The sequence below is a fragment of the Apiospora aurea genome (assembly GCF_038362705.1).
Source record: "Apiospora aurea strain CBS 24483 chromosome Unknown utg000010l_segment0_segment0, whole genome shotgun sequence".
NCBI lineage: Eukaryota > Fungi > Ascomycota > Sordariomycetes > Amphisphaeriales > Apiosporaceae > Apiospora > Apiospora aurea.
Genome location: NW_027117397.1, coordinates 2,020,732 through 2,036,350, shown reverse-complemented (window position 1 = coordinate 2,036,350; position 15,619 = coordinate 2,020,732). Strand labels below are relative to the sequence as shown.

The 15,619-nt window shown below is 55.8% G+C and overlaps 5 protein-coding genes across 5 annotated transcripts; 3 read left to right on the top strand and 2 right to left on the bottom strand.

The window, feature by feature from the left end:
• Nucleotides 1-821: 821 nt before the first annotated feature.
• Nucleotides 822-1,301, top strand: PG986_014673 (uncharacterized protein; the record flags this gene model as incomplete). Its single annotated transcript, XM_066850895.1, has 1 exon — nt 822-1,301. One exon carries the CDS (start codon nt 822-824, stop codon nt 1,299-1,301), a length of 480 nt encoding a protein of 159 aa, XP_066693133.1.
• Nucleotides 1,302-2,296: 995 nt separating this feature from the next.
• PG986_014672 (uncharacterized protein) lies at nt 2,297-3,446 on the top strand (the record flags this gene model as incomplete). The annotated part of the gene is made up of 4 exons (XM_066850894.1): nt 2,297-2,383; nt 2,446-2,581; nt 3,024-3,250; nt 3,321-3,446. 4 exons carry the CDS (start codon nt 2,297-2,299, stop codon nt 3,444-3,446), a joined length of 576 nt encoding a protein of 191 aa, XP_066693132.1.
• A 247-nt stretch (nt 3,447-3,693) lies between these two features.
• Nucleotides 3,694-7,867, bottom strand: PG986_014671 (l-serine dehydratase; the record flags this gene model as incomplete). Its single annotated transcript, XM_066850893.1, has 5 exons — nt 3,694-4,274; nt 4,329-5,818; nt 6,942-7,030; nt 7,096-7,385; nt 7,498-7,867. 5 exons carry the CDS (start codon nt 7,865-7,867, stop codon nt 3,694-3,696), a joined length of 2,820 nt encoding a protein of 939 aa, XP_066693131.1.
• A 1,659-nt stretch (nt 7,868-9,526) lies between these two features.
• PG986_014670 (uncharacterized protein) lies at nt 9,527-9,967 on the top strand (the record flags this gene model as incomplete). Its single annotated transcript, XM_066850892.1, has 1 exon — nt 9,527-9,967. The coding sequence occupies one exon, from the start codon at nt 9,527-9,529 to the stop codon at nt 9,965-9,967; it is 441 nt and encodes a 146-aa protein (XP_066693130.1).
• Nucleotides 9,968-10,789: 822 nt separating this feature from the next.
• On the bottom strand, nt 10,790-13,869 carry PG986_014669 (sodium/hydrogen antiporter; the record flags this gene model as incomplete). The annotated part of the gene is made up of 2 exons (XM_066850891.1): nt 10,790-11,656; nt 11,710-13,869. The coding sequence occupies 2 exons, from the start codon at nt 13,867-13,869 to the stop codon at nt 10,790-10,792; spliced, it is 3,027 nt and encodes a 1,008-aa protein (XP_066693129.1).
• Between the last annotated feature and the right edge of the window lie 1,750 nt (nt 13,870-15,619).

The following is a 15,619-nucleotide window of genomic DNA, read 5'->3' as shown; positions in this document are numbered from 1 at the left end:
GTGAGTCGTGTTCTGGTTTCTGTTGGCTGATTCTCCAGCCTGCCGCGAACGGGACCGTGATCGACGCGATGCAGACCGCACAGCCCCTGGCAGACTCTTGCAAATACTTCGTGGGTGTAAGCCCACGTAGCAAACGCTGCGTCTTCCTCCACCAGAACTCCTGGATGTGTAGCGTCAAGTTGGGGGACCGAAGCTTCGCCAACTACGACCGACACTTCTTCGTCCCTGCTGAGTTTCTGTCTTCCAAAATGCAGATTTTTCCCCTTCTGGCTGCGGACGACAGCATTGTATTCTGCTTGCACGGGGAGCTTGCGATAGTCAAGAATAGTTTGTCGTTCTCTGTGACAATCAAGTTCACACCCTGATAGAGCCCCGGGCCACATGTTCAACTCAAGAGCCATCCTGGGGAGAGAGCGTAGCATTGTTATAAATTGGGTCTCTCAAATGATTACGGTGGTTTCATAAATTGGCCGTGGAAGGACATTGGGTAGAGCGACAATATTAGGTAGCTAAAGAGCTACAGATCGTGGTATTGATTCAGGGGCTTCTGATGGTGGCCGTTATGAAGGGAACGCTGGCATTGGAGATGTTTTGTACCATGAATCGATGTATAAAGAAACGTACAAGAACCCTTACATGGATGATGGGAAATTTCTGGAGGCTTTGCAGCGCTCCTGACTTCGGCCGTACCCCTGTAACCGCCACTTGCCCTTCGGTCCTGTCAACACCGATACAGCTCTCCCCCAACGAATTTCAACCCCTCCTCCCAGTTACATCTCAAGTTCCCCGTTTTAAGCTAGGCCAACACGCTGCACGCCACGATGAAAGCTTCCGAGAATAATGAACAGGCTGGCAGAGAGGCCATTGAGAAAACAGCTAATGGGAACGATTCATCAGAGCTCGCTGTCTCAATGGAAGGGCCAGAGACTCAGGCTGCCGCCTACTCGGCGTTCACCAAGTCGCAAAAGCGGTGGATCACACCCATCGCCGCCCTGGCTGGATGGTTCTCGACAGCGAGCAGTTTCATATTCTTCCCCGTCATACCGTTCCTGGCGCAGGGCCTGGGCGTCTCGGTCCAGAACGTCAATCTGACCGTTACCTCTTACCTCATTGCTTCGGGGGTGTTCCCGTCCGTCACGGGCAGTGTGGCGGACAGGTATGGTCGCCGTTTGGCCTTCGTCGTGTCCCTAGGTGTGTACGCGGCGGCCAATTTGGGATTGGCGCTGCAACACTCGTTTCCCGTGCTATTCGTCTTGAGGATGCTCCAAAGTGCGGCGATATCGGGTAAGGGGCTCGCCTGAATGGATCATGGAGAGCCTAAGTACTGACAACGATTGTAGGGACATTCTCTATTGTTTACGGGGTTGTTGGAGACCTTACAACGCCCGCGGAAAGAGGGGGTTATACCGGTGTCATTTCCGTGTTGTACGAAAAAGCAAATTTCCAGCGTCACGGGCGCATGCCGATATACCAAGCTAACAGTTTGACTCCTTAGTCTCACCACGCCGCCTAGCGTCGCACCTCTCATCAGCGGCCTGTTGTTGATCCGATGGACATGGCCTGCGGTGTTCTGGTTTCTATTCGCGGCTACGTGCGTAGCTTTGGCTATCATGGTACTCTTCATGCCCGAAACGTGCAGACCGATCGTAGGAGATGGGCTCCATTGCCCCTTCAGGAGCACGATCCCCGTTGCTCAAAACACTACGGCCTCGGGTATCCCATACCCCTGAACTCCAACGAGGATCACCTCCGGCAGAGAAACCACCGTTATCTTTGTCTAGGTTTACACACCCCTTTACCTCCTTGGCGCTGCTCAAGAACAAGGGTACTATTATGATCGTACTGTGCTACGCGATCTACTACACAATCTGGTCTTGTCTGCAGGCCACCCTCTCAACAGTGTTCGTGGAAGTGTACAATGTCTCTGGGTTGGTTGCTGGACTGTGCTACATCCCGTTTGGGGTGGCTTGCTCCATCGCTTCCTTTATGGCAGGTAATTACCAACTTCCTCTGATTATCAACGTTTCCCAACAGAACTAAGAAATGTATGATACGGCCAGGTAAGATCATCGATCGCGACTATGCCAAAACTGCCTCGGAAAAGGGTCTTATTGTGGACGGCCAACACGCACATATCATTTCTGCTGATTTCCCGATCGAGTACGCACGCTTTCGGACGAACAAGTACTTCACCGTCGCTACCGCGCCACTAATAGTCGCATACGGCTGGAAGTTACAGATAAGATCGGTACCTAGCCGCACTCTCTGCTATTTCCTTCCTAAACTTCGAATAGGAATGCCAACTGAGGAATTGCCGCAGCACATAGCAGTACCTCTTACTCTTCAGTTCTTGATAGGTTTCACGAACCAGTCGTTGTTCACCGTGAGTACAAGCTTGTAACCCCTGTGGTATGGTTCACCACTGATATTCATTTTCTTTTCTAGTCCCTGAACACCTTTCTGGTGGATTACTATCCCGACCAGTCCGCATCGGCCCAGGCCGCCAACAACCTCATCAGGTGCGAGATGGCAGCCGCCGGCCTGGCGGTGGTAGACACCATGATCCAGAGGCTAGGCGTCGGTTGGTGCTTCGTTGTGTTTGCGGCTCTTCCTGTTATCACGCTGCCTCTGATATGGGTTCTGGGGCGCAAGGGGGTTGCCTGGCGGCCCCGCCGCAGCCTCCGCTGAGAAAAGGTGCCCTGCTGGGCTCCGAGCAACACACTCTTCAATAAGAGAATAAAGAATAGCACCAAAATGATACTAGATTTATGGGAGATGTGGCCAGGGCACGGTACCTACCATCATCTCTACCTCTTATCCTATCACCCATGGTTGGTGCGACTGTGACACCGTTTGGCACCATTGCACCGTTCTCCGGCGCAGCGCGAACAACGACACCTCAGTCAATCGGTGGATCCAATGCCTGGATGGGATACCCCAGAAGGGCACTGACGGGATCGAAGCGGGCCTGTCCAAGGTTCTCGAACGTCTTTTGGACTCCCAGAGCGACGCTGCACCTGCAGAGGCGGCGCAGCAGGTGGACGATCTCTACAGCAACGAGTATCTTCCCTCAGACCCCTTGATGAAGTTCCAAGATGACAAGGGCATGGGGGGTTTCTTGAGCTGCTTATATGAGATGGTCTTCGACCTAGCGCGTGCCATCCCTCATGAAGATGACCTCCAGGACCGTTTGGTGCAATTCCTTGTCGAGCTGGCCAAGTTGCCCACGGAAGAAGTCAAGATATGGGGCGTACGTTCTCACTGCATACTCTTTAGCGGACATTTCTTCATCTGGGTTTGCTGACTATATTTGGAAACAGGAGGACTGTCTTGTGTATGCGAGGAACCCTGCATACTCCGTGGTTCAAGATGACAATTGGAACAGCAGCTACCGTAGGCCACCCCTGAACCCCATCCGGCTCCGCCTGACAGCATGGCCTTACTGATTGAAACACGCAGCAAGTCGCGCGTGATCCCAAATGCCAGTCTATTGATCCTCCATGAGATCTAGGGTGAAATCTAATCTTCCGGGTCTTTTCTACTCGCTGTACATAACTCATCCAACCTGTCAGAACGCCGCGAAAGCAGAACGCGCTGATCTCTAAACTCCCACCGGCCGTATCTGTTCCACCGGACAATCTCTCATACATGTCTCTAGTCAATAAATCGGAAAGTAACTCGCCCGCCCATCCATTAACAATCCGGCACGCTGACCGGAATGTTCAACGGCACGCTCGTCGCCAGCCCGCTCAAGCTCGTCTCCTTGAACTCGTTGCGCATCCCCTGCGCCGTCAGCCGCATCGCCCGGATCGCGTCGTCCAGGCTGACCTTCTGCTTGCCCGAGCTGCTGAGGGCCAGGTTCGCGCTCGAGATGGCCTTGATGGCCCCCAGCGCGTTGCGCTCGATGCAAGGGGCCTGCACCAGCCCGCCGATCGGGTCGCACGTCAGGCCCAGGTTGTGCTCGATGCCGATCTCGGCCGCCTGCTGGATCGTCTCCGGGCTCGCGCCCATGCACGCCGCGAACGCGCCCGCCGCCATCGAGCACGCCACGCCCACCTCGGCCATGCAGCCGCCCTCGGCCGCCGAGATGGTCGCGCCGCGCTTGTAGAGCATGCCGATGGCCGAGGCCGTGAGTAGGAAAGTGAGGATGTCGCGCTCCGGGTCGTCGCTGACGAACTCGACCGTGTATTTCAGTACAGCGGGAATGATGCCGGCAGCGCCGTTGGTAGGCGCCGTGACGATGCGTCCGCCGGCAGCGTTGGTCTCGTTCACCGCTGTCGCAAGGTTGGTCAGTCACCCGTAGAAGCCGGGAGGGGGGTATATCTTACCCATCGCATAGACGGAGAGGTGATCCATTGCGGGGAATGTGGTTCGGCGAAGAGGAGAAGGCATGACCGGATGATACAGGGAGCCGTGCACACGGGGAGGAGTGGCTCGCTTAATCGCCGACTCGGAGCGAGCCAAGGCTCTTGACGTCGAGGCTGTTGGCGATTTGTCCTTGGCGGACGATGCCAGTTGACCACTGACGGTTGAAGTATGCGAGGGGTAGAGCCCCCGCGTCAGCCTGCTGTACAGGGCAGGTGCGCGACGGTGCAGCTTGAGGGACCCGGGCAGGACGGCGTCGGATGGTGCCTGCACGCCCTCGAGGATGCTATGGTCCATGGTTTCCCAGATGCGGAACACCTTGTCGTGAATCTCGTCGTCGGTGTAGCCATGGCTCTTCTCGTTCTCGTAGACGAGCTGCGCAATGGTAAGGTTGTGCTTCTTGCACAGGGTCAGGAGGCTCTGGGCGTCCCGGAAGGCGTAGCGCGGTTGCTTGCTATCACCAGCAGTCTCGCTCGCATCCGAGGTGGGCAGACCAGATGGGCCTCTGGACTCATCATTGGCGCCTGCCTGCACAATAGCTCCTGGTTCGCCGGGCTCTCCAGCGCCGCCCAGCAGCTTGACCTCGGCGCCCGTCTTTCTGTCGCCGGCGGCATCGGCTCTTCGAATCTCTTTGTAGAACATGTTTTCCGCCAGGTCAGCCGGATGGCCAGCTTCGTTGGTGCCAGTCAGAGATCCCTGGGACCCGCTGTCGGAGGGGGCACTCTCGGGGTTGATCGACAAGGAGCCGTTGACGACGAACCCGCCGCCCACGCTGAACAAGTCGTTGGTCGCGATCATGTAGCCGTCCTTGTCGAACACCCGGAACCTCATCCCGTTGCTATGGAGGGGCAGCTTCTTGCCCCACTCCCAGGTGAAATCGCGGTCGTAGTCGAAAGAGACCTCCTTGCCCTGGCCGTTGGGGAGCCCATGGCCGAGAAACAGTTTCTTCTTCTCCTTGATCTCGGCGAAGCGCTCGGGCACGTAGGCCGTGTCGACCGACTCCACGTCCGCGCTCTCCAGACCCAGGAGCAGGGCGGACGGGGTCATGTGGCCTTCGCCCGTCAGGGCCAAGCTGCCGTAGAGCGAGATGCGGATGCGGTCGACCTGCTGCAGGAGGCCCGCCTCGATCAGGTCGGTGATGAAGATGTTGCCGGCACGCATGGGCCCCACCGTGTGGGAGGAGGAGGGCCCGATGCCGATGGAGAAGAGGTCAAAGGTCGAGATGACGGCATGCTCGTGATCGGCCTCGCTGTAGGTGCCCCCTCGCCTTCCTCCTCGTCGGTGCTGCGGGTGCTGTACTGACGAGCCTGCGTCACGTGCCGGGATAGAGCTGGAGCTGCTGAACGCAAAGACGCGCGACGGGGCGTATTGTGTGGAGAGACGGGAGACGAAGGAGCGGGATTGCGCAGAGGCCGGATAGTCGTCCTCCCCAGCAGCCCCAACGGCCGGATGACTGCTCGGCGCATCATGATGGAGGGATCGTAAGTAGCAGGCGAAGAGAAGCCGGGATGCAGCAGTGGCAGGCGGCCAATTAGAATGGCCAATTCGAGTTACAGCAAGCCGAATTAGGCCCCCAAACTCGACGCTTCACGACTCCCGAGGTCGCAAGCGTGGCGGCGACGGGCAGTCGCTTTAAAATTGTCAGTTGATCTTTCCACGAAATTCAAAGACGAGTAATGAACGGATTGAACGGTATCAGCCGTAAGACAAAGTTGGGAAGAAAGATATGCACTCAGGGGAAATAAAGGCCGGAGCGAGTCTCACCGTGGCTTTGAGACTTGGTCAACCACCTCCGGGCCATCAACAAAGATCCAAGCTTATCCCGGTCCCTATCGATAATTCGGGGTAGCGACCAATCACAGTCGCCCTATTAGACCGATCTTGGGCCAAGTGGATATCCCGCTGTTGGCCTTATCAATTATAGGGTAATTGACAAGCCCCCCCTGGGATATAGACGGGAGGTGTCCGGCGAGAGACTAGATGAGTTCACTCGTTCTACGTACCATCAGAGCCTTCCTTATACTGTGAGGGTACGCTCGTTGTTCGTGTCAGGTAAGCAGTTCGCCTCCGATTATCGCCCAAGGGCTTGCCGTGCACAACAAAGGCCGGAAGGGAACTCCCGGCCTGAAGAAAGGGTTTGGTCAAATTATCATCAATTCTTGGCGGCATGACGTCGTCATGCAAAAGCCATGTACTTACTTGCACTCCGCCTACCTATCCACAAGGCGAGCGTGCAAGAATCCACCCTATTGTACAATACATCAAATGCCACGCAATGCAATCATGAGCTGAGATGAGAAGAAGCCGTCATCCCCACATTCGTGATCCCCCCTCCCTAGTAAAGCACAAGAATAACCTTGCCACGTGAGGCGTGAAGTTACTCGCGAATGCTGCCCCTCCAGGCCCTTATTACATGCCATGGCGCTTCGAGGCTCGGAGGGGGCAGAATTAGATTGGGTTGAAGGTCGTAAAATAGTGTACAAGGTGATTGGCGTCTCGGTAAGACACATCGCCTGATGTCGAGGTACAGGTTGCAAGCCGAAGTGCGAACACGACCGGACGCCCGGGGACCTTACAGAGCAGGCTTCACGTCTCGGCCGAGGGCGGCGCCGACCTGTTCGGCCGTCGCTGAGCCGCCCTGTCCGGGAGCTCCAGCAGTGAGGATCTAAAGAGCCAGTTAGTAACCATGACGCAAAGCTCGTCAAATCAGAGGACTCCGGGACAACGTACCTCACCACCCATCTCGCGCATCTTCATCTCCTTCTCCATCTCCATCACCTGCTGCTCCTCGGCCCACGCGAGCGCCCACGGTACACCCAGAACCAGTGCAGAGCTGGCCAGTACCCACATCGTCTTGCCGCTAAAGCTCAGCACAGACTTGACGGCATCGGTTGTCGCAGTTACCGTGTTGGCTATCGAGGAACGGGTATGGGGAGGGACGATGTCGCGAAGGGCGTACAGGCGCTCGGCGAAGGACTCGTCAATTGGGTCGTAGTCAGACTCGTTGGAGATTTCGGAGTCTACATGGGGGAAGCTACGTCAGCAACCGGCACAACGAGAGGCGCGCAAACCAACAGGTGTCACAGATAATCGCGATGCGACAGCTTGGGCGGGGCGACATGGTGGACATACCGGTATCAGTGAAGTCGTCCTCATCTTCCTCGGGGCCGGGCTGGCCCTCCTGGAAATGCTCGTCGACGACCTCGGTAAGCTGAACCATCTTGGTGTTTGTTTGGGGTTTTGGTGGTGGTGGCCGGGTTCGATTGGCGTAGGTGACGTCGTTGGCACGATAGTCGAGGTCTAGTGGCTCGAGGGATTGGATCTCAGCCGGGTCGGCGACAGAGGAAGAATTCGAGGTGAGAATCGGGGTGCTTGGTGGTGCAACGATGCCGGAGAGGTAGAGGCTGTCGTGGGTGAAGATGAATCCAAGATCACTAGCAGTGGCGGTTGAATCGGCGGCACAAGCAGCTGGAGCTTCTTCAGAAATTTCGCTGGGAGCCATGACGCTAAGCGGCTGCTGGTCGACTTGCGCTGGGGGGGGTGGGGGGGCGTGGGTGGATCGGTCGGCGCTGACGCTTTTCCGATGCCGATAAGGTTGTTTGGGAATTGCAGGTTGCAGATAATGAAGTGTGTGGATTCGTGTAAACACTGTAGAGGCGCACGGTGTTTTGAAGGTGAAGGTGGGGTCCGGACTCCGGCACACTCACGATATTTGGCAGGTTACCGTCCCGACTACACCACCACGCCACCACGCCGTGACGAAACAAATTACTTGTTTTGTCAACCCTTCGTACATGTATTCAATTACGTGGCCAATGCCTAGTCGTAACAAACTGTTATTCTCCCAAACCGTGCAATCCGTCCCTGATCGCGCCCACTGCGATAAACCGATCAAAGCGTTGACCCGGCCCGTCGGTGATGACTTGACCAGTACATGCCAAGCTGGCGCAGTCGTAGCTGCGTCCTCTCCCTGGATTGGCTCAGGACTGGTCCTCCGCGTCCATTGCCTCATTTGGCGCAATCAGGGGACGCCGGGATGCTCAATATACTGATCATGAAACGGTCTGGCAGTGCCCGGTTACTACGCCGCAATAAGAAGAAGCTTGACTAGAGCGGTGCCATGCGGCATCGAGGAAGAGAAAGGCCGTCCTCGGCAGGATCTTGATCGGCTGAGCCCTGTCACTCATTCGGACAACCCCTCGTCGCACACTTGCATGTAGTAACCAACAGGGGCCAGAGAGGCGCGTTTCAGCCGGAAGCAGTATCCTCGTTTCAAATCTGTGATGTTGGTGATTATGATAGGATATAGATCTACATTCCAATCTTCGGGGATACCCGGGACGAACATCAATCAAGGTGATATAAAATCGGTACGCCGCCTTCGCCTCTGCTTCTGTCTGGGACCCCAAAGTCACAGCCGTTCATCTTCCCAACTCTCAGCGCCGGCCGCTCTGTGCATTATCATTGCAACACAGCTTAATTTGTATATTTCACAATCATTGTTACGTACCCCCTGGGATCATTGCCTCTCCAAACCTGACTACCCATTTCATCAATATGCGCGCCGCAGCCCTCATCATCGCCTTTGCCGCCGCCATGGTCGCAGCGAGTCCTGCCATGAGCATCAACAATCTCAACGGAAGGGCTGACTGCGTAGGTCCATGTTTGCCTCCCTTCTCTAGCATTGTGCACTCCATGCTAACCTGTCCAGTTCTGCGACGAGAGCAGTTGTGATGGTCCTCCTTGCTGCGCCAACGGTACCTGCCCTTAGAATCTCGGGCATTCCTTGGGAGGGCCGTCTGTATATCGTTAATACGAAGGGGTGATGCGTGAGACCGGGTGGGCAGGACTGTCTAAGGTGTCCAACTTGTATCTTGGAAGAATATATTACCACGTTGAACCTTGGGTCATATGCGAACCAGTTTGCTGTTACCTGACACACTGTTTTTTTTTTTCTTCTTTTTTTTTTAAAAAAAATTGTTCTCATTCGGATTCGAATCACTGCCAAAATTCAGCCCAGGAAGAAGAAGGGCTCGCACCAATCAGGTCACCGACGAGTTTGCTGGCTGCAAGACGGTTCAAATCTTAGGGGCGTATCTTGGGTAGATAGGTGACAATCGTGACCCAACGGCAGCAAATCACAACCAGACTCGCCAACGTGATGGACCAAGATGACGCGAATATCGGCAGCCGCCAATTCAAGTCCGGGCTGGCGCCGTCAAGTTTCGTGAATGTCGTACTTGTGATGGCGGACGAGAACCATCTCGTCAAGTCTCTTGGCCCGGATGCCGCGCACGACGTGGCAGTCGTCACTGCAGGCCGGCGTACAAGCCGAGAAACCCATTGCCATGGGAACGTAACGGTTCGTGGAGGCGACGCCGCCATCTCCCTGTACCTAGTCCTAGGCCGGGAAAGAGTCCGACGTGAGCAAATGCGCGCCACGCGGAGTGGTGCCATACCGATAAGCTTCGGGCGGGAGTCCCAGCCGCGACCAATCCCTCCTCCTGCCCCCTCCCTTCTCGCTGCCGTGTCGCCCGGGACGACTCCGGCCCAAGCCTCTAGCATCGGCCTTTCAACTCAGGCTCCCGCGTCGCGGCAATAGTGATCACCCAAGAAGAAGATAGCGGTGTCGTCTTTCAAGCCCGGTCGGGGTTCGCGGCCCCGAAAAGCATGTCCCGTTGCTGCTCCACAGGAAAAGCCAGAGGCAAACAATTCCGTTCCTCCCTTCCCGACACCCAATTCATTTTCATTGGCATTTAGGAACATAAAAGATAAAACAGAAATATATATATAACGATATGTATATATATGATGAATTAATAGAACTACTGGAATAAGGTTAGGCCATACAAAATGCGGAAACCCACCTATTCGGTCGGGAACACAACCCCTATCCGCGGCCGCTACCCGAAGCTTTAGCGGGGTAACAATGGTGAAGCCCCCCAGCGCGTCCAGACAGACAATGCAAGCCACCACGACAATTCAGGATTGGGACAACCCGGACGAAATTTGGTGGGAAATTAAAAATTAACCGACATCTATATATGCATGTACTGGATGTATCATTCCGTCCGACGGCCGCTTGCTGAAATGCAAGAGGCGGCACTTCCATCAGACCGCATGGCCCAATCAATCCCTCATCGCGCGCGCTATACTGTGCTTTCTACATAAAGACATGATGCGATGGGCTTTGCCCTCACCCCCTTACTTCCTTCCTTCCCTCCTCCGTTGCGTCATGACAGGACATCCATCATGTATGCGTAGGTAGGTATGTATAAGGTATCCGTACGTGTTTTCATCATCATATGTCATACCCCAACCATACACTCTAGTAACTTGAACCGACAAGGAGAAAACACCATGGCATGCTTATTGCCGAGGCGATGGCTCCGCGAACCGGATTCCCCGACGCGCCGGGGGCACTCTAGGGGGTGTCGTCGTCGTCGCTGTCGCTATCCTCCCTCCGGGTTTCGCCCAGGCCAAGAGCCGCCTCGCGTCGTCTCCGCTCGGCCGGCGTCTCCTTCTCGGCCACGTCGTCGTCGTCCTGAATGGTCGACAGGGCAGCCATGCGTCGTCGTCGCTCTGCGGCCGTCTCGGGCTGATCGCTGCTGGCTTCGCCGGCACCATCTCCGCCCGTCTCGAGACCACCCTGCGACTTCGCCTGGCCAGTTCGGCCACGGGTGACAGGGGCTTCTTCTTGCTGGGGCTTGGTTGCGGCCTTGCTCTGTTGCCGAGCGTTGTCACCATCACCCGACTTGACTGATGGCCTGAGACTTCCAGCAGCCGCGGGGCTGGCGTTTCCAGCTTGGGCTTGTTCCTTAGCCAAAGCCTTCATAGCTGGTGAAGCATCGGATTGCCGGATGACTTCCCGCCTTGTTTGGGCGTCAAGCTTCTGCACTTCCCGCAGGAAATCGTCCTTCGTCATTCGGCGGCCCTCACCACCAATCGTGAACCTGATTTTGCGGTCGTCCTCGTCTGCGACCTCGGGGATGGCGGCAGCGTTCTTCTTTTTATCGCCAGCTGCTTTTCCACCAAAGCCCGCCCACCCGCTGAAGCTCGGCTTGGCATTGCCGGACTTCGCAGCAGGACGTGAAGGTCCCGCCTCGCTGCTTCCTTCTCCAGACGACTCTCCGCTCTCTTTCTGGCCTTCCTTCAACGCCTTTTCTGCCTTCTTTCCTAGGCCCATGTGCTTCAGACTCGAAGAAGCCTTGCTGGGATCAGTATTTTGGGCCTTGCTGGACGGCAACTCGTATTTCTTGACGACTTCACCATCTTCGTCCTCAACGATAATCTGTTTACGGTTAGTACAGTACTCGTCAGATGGGAACATGCGATAAAACTTACAGTGTTGCCGAACTGATAGGCACGAGCAGGTTCGTGCCTTCTTTGAGAGCTGGTCTTGCCCTTCCGCTTATTGGCCTCTTCGTTTCTCCATTCGCCGACTCGCTTCTTCAAGGATTCGTAAGTCCAGTTGCCCTTCTGGGTCTCCTCCTGGGCCACCTCTTTCAGATCTTGCAGGTTCGACACGGCTGGGTGATGTTCTCCATGAGTCTCCTCCACAGCAAGCACCTGGCCATCTTCATCCTCGATGACAATGTGATGGCCTTCGTGGTAGACACCGATTTCAGGCTGGCTACGGTTTCGCTCGTCTTCGGCGTCGGCTTTACGCTCCTCGCGGGCAGCGTGTTTCTTCTCGGCCTTCTCGGCCTCCTTCTCCGAAGCCTCGGAGCCCTTCTCTCGCAAGTCACCAGACGACTCGTCGCCGGCAAGAGTTCCAGAAGGATCTTTCTCTTCGAACTGTTCATTTTGCGTAGATTCGGCCCCGGGCGACATTGGTTCGATATTGCCGTTGGAACGCCGCTTGGGGAAGATGGCCGACTCACTGACGGGACCGCCAGGTCCAATGCCGTCGTCCCATACCTTTCTACGTCGGCGACCGTGGGACGATGCTCGGCTTCCAGATCTGCCACGATCTTCATCCTTTTTGCGTCGGAGAAATTGGCCAGGTAAGCCAGTCGGCGGCAGGGTGCCTGGGGGGAACTCGGGAAGCTTCATATCGTCGCCTTCGGTATCGGACATGGTGCGCGCCTGCGATCGCGACTGGGACGAGATTCGGGGCAATCTGTTCATCCAGGAAGGACCATCCTCGGGCGCGGCAGTGTACGACATTGTGAGCGACAGGGTGTTGATGCGCTTTCCAAGTGTGAAGACGGCAATCGACGATCCGTGGACGATGATGGAGGAAACGACTATGAACGTCACAATGGGCCAGACGAGAGTGATCAAAGCGTGGTGCGGCGTCCCCTCCGGTGGAAGTTCTGCCAGCGGGATCGTGTGCTCCGTCTCGAGTTCGGCACGAGCGAGGATGGCGACGAAGATGGCGCCCACACCTATAGGTCCGAAGTGACCTGCGAACAATGCTTCTCGCCAGGTTTTGACGTCTGGTATAAACGGTTTGAGTGCCAACATGATCGGAATGCGCCGGAAGAAGATGACCAGAATGGATATAGCGACGAGCTTTCCAGCCGACAGACCCATCTCGACGTTGTTGAACTGTTCCCAGGGGATGATGGTGCCGAAGTAGACGAAGTAGGTCAAATTGAGGAGCAGATCAATGACGTTGGACACGTGCGACTCCTCTGTCTTGGACGAGAACCAACCGTCGTTCGAGAAGCCCACACCTGCGGCGAATCCGACAAGCAGGTCGTCCACACCCAGGATACTTCCGGACCCGGCGCAAAACAGGGCGAGGACGAAGTAGAACACGAGGAAACTCTCTCGGTCGATGAGGTCGCGCTTCTCAGCAAACTTGATGCCGTGGCGCGCAATGTACCCGACCAAGAAGCCGTAGATGGCGCCGAAAACGCATTCGTAAAGGATGGTGTAGACGATCCAGTGGTACGTCGTCTCCCTGGCGTCCAGATGATCCTGAATAAGGTACAGGGCCAGGTAGATGAAGGGGAACGCCATGCCGTCGTTGCAGCCGGACTCGGCGGAGAGCAAGTCTCGCAAATGCTTGGGGACACGCTTGGCGAACTTGCCTTTACCAACGACGGACGAGGCCAGGACGGGGTCGGTAGCAGTGACGCAGGCGGCGACACACAAGCTCTCCAGCCAGTTCAGCGGCGGGATCAGCCACCAGATGAAGAGACTGGTGATGAGCCAGCCAAAGGTCATGACGGGCAGCAGCAGGAGGACGACGGACCGCCAGTGCTTTTCCATGTAGAACTTGGGCAACTCGACACCGACGGCGAAACATTGCACGACGAGGACGATTCTAGAGAACTCGAGTGTAACTTCGTCCGTGTTACCCCATGTTTGTGGATTAATAAGATTAGCAGCATGCGGTCCAAAAATCAGACCGCAGAGCGTAGCTACGGTAGCTTCACCAATATACATGCGCTCCTTAATAATAGTAGAGCAGAGCATGAAAAGTGAAGTGAAACCACCCAGGATGATGTACACCAAGTGCGACTTGGTGACGGACAGATGATCCCACGCCATGGCTGAAGATTATCCGGGGGTATTCACCCGCGGGAGACTGTTTGGTTCGGATTGTTTTTCGACAGAAGAGGAAAGGTCCGACCGTCCAGCTTCGAAGGGAGGTTCAATTCGGCCGCTGGTCGGAAACGGGAGCGAAGACTGTCTTACCCCGGGCGTGAGGGATTGGTCGCGGAGCTGTGTTCGAGACCGATGCCACCCCAGCAAAAACAAACCCGCTATTCGCAAACCGACCTCGAGGCATTCAGATCACGATCTTGGGCGGGTATCCTACTCGAGCGAGCGAGCGACGGCAGCGGGCAATTGGGGGAGCCACGGTGAGTCTGGCTGATTGGGCTTCGGCGCTGGGACTGGATCGGGATCGCCGCGAACGAGCGCAATTCGTGCAAGTCGTGTTGTGGTCGCGTCGAGCGTAACGAGCTCAAAGCTAATGACGAGCTTGTTGTGGTTGGTGGAACAAGCTCCTGTTCTTCTTCCTCTCAACAGGCGCACAGCTAAGGCGACTGCAGCGATTGGGTGGTAGGGGAAGCAAAGCCGTGGAGATCTAGTTTCCTTCCGTGGGATGTTGGAGTTCGGAAAAGGAAAGACAGAAGATATACCTCTTACGGGTGGAAGGGAATGGAGAAAGAGAAGGCAAAAAAAAACAAGAGCGCCGCCGTGCGCCAAGGTTATGGGAATCTTCTGTCATTTTAAAGTTCCGCAGCGCTTGGGAATTTCTGACGATGAGGATTTGGGGCCGCTGGGAGCTGGGTCCGATGTAAGGATCCAAACAAGCTAAACAAATCGTACAGGGCCGAGGCGGGGACAATCTAGGCCTGCACGTCCACTAAAGCCCAGGGGTCCCTTTGGTTCTTGTGTGCTGATGGTCGATGGCTGAGCTACATCGGTCGCCCATCGCCACAAAAAAACCAATACCGTGCAACATGGGCGCATTCTCGAGTGGGCGCAGGTGGTCGTGTGCGGCATGTCATGTAGCGAAGAGGTACCTCCAAGGTTCCGACGAAGCCTGCTGCTCACTATTGATCAGCCAGATAGATGCTCAATCTTGCTGCTCGCAAACCGAGGAGAAGATGCATAGGATAACAATTAATGTATGGCGATGATCGCAACCATATCCCTCCTAATGGACCCCTCCCGCTCCTCCAGATAGAACGAATCCTATATCTCAATCAAGTGCATCTGTTATTCGTTCTGCAGCTGCAAGAAATGATTTCAGACTGGCCGGAAATGCTGGCAGTATCAATTCGAGCTTCCAATAGTCGCCAAAGATCTCCAAGAGTAGCGGAGTAGCGGTATATGCCTTCAATATATCTCGAGAAGCACGGTGTCCATAAAGCCTTGGGAGCGCCTGGTTCCGTTGCTCTCTGGTTCTGGTCGGATGGAGGCTTTTTGACGGAATATGAAGCTTCAACCTCCCTCAACGCCATGCAGACCCTGAATTGCGGGGTGTTTGATCATTACCCTTTCCATTCTCCGATCTGGCGCGATGGAGGTTGAATGACACAAGAAGGCCTCAGATGACTGCTGGGCGTTAAAAGCGAGCAAGCGGTACCACACTTGGCTGCTGTTTCCTGATTGCGGCAAGGCGCTGACCGAAAAGCCGGCCGTACCGACAGGCAACTCTGACTAGCTGCTGTCTGATAGTAACACAAGCTAGCGACATTTTTAAGCTTGTTCTCTCGCCTGCTGTAGGTCTGCTGTCGTGCGCGCTGGGCACGGCGTCTCAGAAATGCCTATCGGCTCTTTGCACGCA